We start from the raw sequence: 5,447 nt of genomic DNA on the forward strand, positions 1-5,447 counted from the left end.
GAGAGGGGAAAGCAGAGCTTAATTTCTCTCCCACATTTACTAATTGATTATTCTACTTCACTGCTGTGTGCAAAAGAAATGAAGGAACAAGCGTCTAGGAGTATTTATAGGAGTGTGCGGAAGAAGTGCTCTATTCTTCTTATCCCAGCAGCAGCCAGCCTCAGGGATTGATGGGAAAAGAAGAATGGGTAAAATTCAAATCTTTCAGTTTTGCTATTTGATTTTACTCTTAGGTAAGATGAGGCTTATGGGAATTTTAAAAAATGGATTTTACCTAACTAGGTTCTATCTGTTCACCATTGACAGTTCAGCAAAATCTCAAGGCTTTGGTATTTTCTCCCCTTTGTAGGTGCTGCAGGATCATCTTCTAAAAGAAACACCTGATACACTCAGTGACCCACAGTAAGTTGTATTGTTTCTATGTAACTCGTGGTAAGGATTTGTTTCATTCATAGGTAATCAAATAATTTCAATGTGAAATTTTTTAAAAAGAAGGAATTCTAGACCCTCTAGGTGCTGAGGATGAAAAAAAGAATAAAAAGAAGCAATTCTAAATGTAGAGATGAAAATGATGAATGTAATACAATATGTGAGGTGCTGTAGTAAGGGCTTTTACTTGTTAACTGTACTACTATTTAATTTGCATGAGAGCTATACATTTGGTTTTGTTAGAAAGAGATGTTTTTAGATTTTTTCTCACATTTACTTTTTTTTTTTTTTTTGAGACAGAGTCTCTTTCACCTCAGCTAGAGTGCAGTGGTGTCATCATAATTCACTGCAACCTCAAACTCCTGGGCTTAAGCGATCCTCCTACCTCAGTCTCCCAAGTAGCTGGGACTGCAGGCGCAACCCACCACAGCCAGCTAATTTCTTTATTTTTTTGTAGAGACAGGATCTTGCTGTCGCTCAGGCTGTTCTCGAGCTTCTGAGCCCAAGCTATCCTCCTGCCTTGACCTCCCAAAGTGCTAGGATTACAGGCGTGAACCACTGTGCCCAGCCCACATTTACTTTTTGACAGTCATAGCAGGAACTATTTTAAGGCTTGGTTGAACATAGTGGAAGAATTGTGAATAATTCTATTGAAAGAGTAGTAAATTGTTTTGTTTACTTTTAAAGAGTATGACTAAATATTTGTGTGTGTGTTTCTGTATTGAGGGGAGTAGGCACAGGGGAAGTAGATAGAAATAAAACAATTGTGGTAGATATTTAATGATAAAACATTTAAAATAGAAATGCCAAGTATGTAGTTTAGGTTATTCTCAATCCTTTTATGTATTTATTTTCTTTTCACATCAAGAACTGTTCCAGAGGAAGAAAGAGAAGCTAAATTCTACCGGGTTATAACTTGTTCCTTATTGGCATTGAAGAAATTGCTTTGCCTCTTACCTGATAATGAACTTGATTCTCTGGAGGAGAAATTTAGGTCTCTTTTATCACAGAATAAGTTTTGGAAGTATGGAAAGCACAGTGTACCTCAGGTAGGTTAAATCTTTTTTATTTTAAGTCATTTCTCTGATTCCTCCCCTATCTTGTCAGTGTATGTTTATGTTTTATGTTTATTGTTTTTACATTTGAAACTCTGCAAGCACATCTTTGTGGTGAGTTATCCATTTACTGAATTATCTCTTACTCGAGTGTTACTCTATTTTCACTTTTTTATTTAGTTTGGGCCTCAGGTTCAGACTTGAATTGTGATACTCCTTTGTTAATAGCACCTGAAAATTAGTATATGCAAGGCTCTTCTTATTTAATGTATTTCTTTTTTCTCTTTTGTCCCTGTCTCTCCATTCGCTACCTCCACTGGATAACCATTCTGATATGTTTTATGTATGTTTTTTTGTTTGTACTGTCGATTCTCATTATTCATAGCAGTTACGTTCTACAAAGTTATCAGGAACTGACTTAGTAAATACTGAGACATTGCTCCTAGTGGAACTACTATAACAGGGTTAGGTTCCTGTGAGCCTCTGGTCACAATATATTTGTCAGTCAATTAATACGTAATCTAGTTTTATGTGTATTTCTGTTTAAAGACACATTTAATATTTATTGTTGATTCATTGACATTGAACTCATGGCCAACAGCACTAAAACTCTTGCCTGGATGAAGCTTATCTAACACACATATTTTCTTTGTGAGGCACATCAAAGCCTTCTCGTGTTTAGACACAGTAGACAGCACGTCAGTGCGACTGCTGGGAGGCCATTTAAAACACAAAACCACTAACCAAAAGCATAAATATTTGAAAAAATACTGTGAAAAAGACACTTGTTAACAGTATGAGCGCTGAAATTAGAAAGTAGAGTTTTGCTTTGTACAGCCTCAGCTGGGAATGTGCACATTGAGGACTTAAATTTGTCACTGTTCTGTGCACGTCCATGAATCTCTGCAAAAGTTTTGATTTTGGGGTTACAAATTTTAGCGAGTAGGTGAATTCGCATAAATGGAATTTGTGAGTAATGAGGATTGACCGTGTTTTTGAAAAATGTGCTTTTGTGTGTGCATGAGTTTTTAATTCACATAAATGGTACTGTAGTATATTTTATTCTATTTATTACTTTTTTAGTTTTTTTAAAAGATCCATCATGTTCCTATGTGTATATCTGATCCATAGCTTCTAACTGTTGTATAGTATTCAGAAGCTCACTTTTGTCCATTCCTCCAGTGACAGGCATTCTGATTTCCTCCAACCCCCACCCTTACAAATAATGTAGCAATGAACATCATCATTCATGTGTCCTTGGATCTTCAAGAAATTCTCTAAATTGCTGAGTCACAGAGTTTGTGCATATCTGATTTCCTGAAATACTGTCAGATTGCTTACCTGCATGGCTGCATTACTCTAGACTCAACCATCAATGCATGATGAATCTTATATGCATGGTAAATCTTACACTGTATAGCTTTATATTTTAGCAATCACTAGCTGCTTAATTTTTCATTAGTCTAATAGGAATTCAGGTGATATCTCTTTTTAATTTGAAATACTTTCCTTACTAGTGATTTTTAGCATCTCTTCATAAGCTTTTAGTTTTTGTGTTTTCTTCTTGTTCATCTTTCCTCTTTTTTTGTATTAGAGCTATTCTCTTTTTCTTATTATGCAGGAGTTCCTAGTATATTCTAAATATTAGTCCTTTTGTCGTTTTTAGGCATTGCAAAAAAGTTCTCATTCCTCTCTCCCATGCATCCTCTGTTAAGAAAGAAATCTTAATTTTGATGTAATCAAAGTCATTGATTTTTGCCTTATGAAGGCCTTTCCCACTTTTAAGTCACAAAGATAGACATATTTTTTAATTTTCATAGTTACATCTCTGCATAGTTTTACCTTTTATATAAAGTCTTTAATCCATCAATCATCTACCTTTTTATGTGATCTTACGTAGAGATGTAGTTACATTTTTCTTCATAGATAGTGATCTAGTTTTCTTAACATTACCCTGTTGATCTGTGGTCCTGCCATTATGGTACATTAAATTCTCACATATTCACAAATTTGTCTCTAAACTGTATTCTGATGCATTGGTCTCTGTCTCTTCTTATGCCAGTACCACTGTCAGTATGACATTATGATATGTCCTAATAGCTGCTCGGGTAAGTCATTCTTTTCTAGTTGTCTTCTTCAACATTAAGTTGTTTTAGAACTTTATTCTTTCATATAAATTTCAGTAAGTTTATTGAATTTCTCAAAATCTAACTGAAATTTTAATTGGGGTTGCACTGAATTTATGGAATGATTTTGGGAGACTTGCTGTCTTTATGTTATTTAGTCTTCCTACTCAAGAATCTCTTTCAGTTTATTTGGTATCTAAAAATATCCTACAATAATTTTTTTTTTGTCTTTTTCACAGTTATTTTTAATTTACAAATTTTTTTATTTTAAATTATTGGTACATAATAGTTGTATATCTTTATAGGGTACATGTGATATTTTGATACAGTAATATAATGGAATTAATCTAATCAGGATAATTGGGATATCCATCACCACAAACATTTATCATTTCTTTGTGTTAGGAGCATTCCAGTTCTACTCATTAATTATTTTAAAGCATACCCTAACTTATTGTTGATTATAGTCACTTCATTGTGCAATCAAATATTGTTCATTCCTAGTTAACTATCTTAACTATATTTTTGTACCCATTAACCATCCCTACTTTATTTCCCCACTTCCCTCTACCCTTCTCAGACTTTAGTAACCATCATTCTACTCTCTATCTCCATGAGGTCAATTATTTTTAATATTTAGCTCCCACATATGAGTGAGAACCTGTGAAATTTGTCTTTCTGTATTTGTCTTATTTCACTTAATGTTCTCTAGTTCCATCCATGTTGTTGCAAATGGCAGGATATCATTACTTTTTATGGCTATATAATATTCCACTGTGTATGTGTACCATAATTTCTTTATCCATTCATCCATTTGACATTAGGTTGATTCCAAATCTTGGCTATTGTGAATAGTGCTGCAGTAAACATGAGAGTGCAGATATATTTTTTATATGCTGAATTCCTTTCTTTCGGATATATACCTAGCAGTGGAATTGCTGGATCATATGGTAGTTCTATTTTTAGTTTTTTGAGGAACCTCCATACTGTTCTCCATAGTGGTTGCACTAATTTACATTCCTACCAACAGTGTATGAGGGTTCCTCTATCTCCACATCTTTGCCAGCATTTGTTATTGCTGTCTTTTTGATAAAAGCCATTTTAACTGGGGTGAGATGATATCTCATTGCAGTTTTGATTTGCATTTCTCGACCAGTGATTTGGAGCATTTATTCATATACCTGTTGGACATTTGTATGTCTTTGAGAAATTTCTATTCAGATCCTTTGTCCATTTTTAAATTGTATTATTTGATTTTTTCCTATATTTTAGTTAGTGGGCAGTTTGCAAATATTTTCTCCCGTTCTGTGGGGTGTCTCTTCACTTTGTTGGTTGTTTCCTTTGCTGTGCAGAAACTTTTTAGCTTAATGTGATCCCATTTGTCCAATTTTGCTTTGGTTGCCTGTGCTTTGGGTATATTACTCAAGAAGTCCTTGCCCAGACCAATGTCCTGAAGCATTTCCCCAATGTTTTCTGTTAGTAGTTTTATAGTCTTAGATTTAAGTCTCTAATCCACTTTGATTTGATTTTTATACATGACAAGAGATGAAGGTCTGCTTTTATTCTTCTGCATATGGATATTCAATTTTCCCAGCACAATTTATTGAAGAGATTGTCCTTTCCCCACTGTATGTCCTTGGCATCTTTGCCGAAGATATGTTCACTATAGATGTATGGATTTATTTCTGATTCTCTATTCTGTTCCATTGGTCTATGTGTTTGTTTTCATGCCAATACCATGCTGTTTTGGTTACTATAATTTCCATTTTTTTGTGTCCTCTACAACTTCTTTCATGAATGTTTTATAGTTTTCATTATAGAGATTTTTCACTTCTTT

At 34.1% G+C, this 5,447-nt stretch overlaps 1 protein-coding gene across 1 annotated transcript in view; it reads left to right on the forward strand.

The window, feature by feature from the left end:
* Positions 1–5,447, forward strand: part of LTN1 (listerin E3 ubiquitin protein ligase 1) — an 86,724-nt gene that overhangs the window by 17,952 nt on the left and 63,325 nt on the right. Inside the window, exons 5-6 of the mRNA XM_012657343.1 lie at positions 348–402; positions 1,298–1,478. Of these exons, the coding sequence (XP_012512797.1) occupies positions 348–402; positions 1,298–1,478 (236 nt within the window). The remainder of the gene's footprint in view (positions 1–347; positions 403–1,297; positions 1,479–5,447) is intronic.

The sequence above is a fragment of the Propithecus coquereli genome, unplaced genomic scaffold (genome assembly GCF_000956105.1).
Source record: "Propithecus coquereli isolate 6110/MARCELLA unplaced genomic scaffold, Pcoq_1.0 Scaffold54, whole genome shotgun sequence".
Lineage (NCBI taxonomy): Eukaryota > Metazoa > Chordata > Mammalia > Primates > Indriidae > Propithecus > Propithecus coquereli.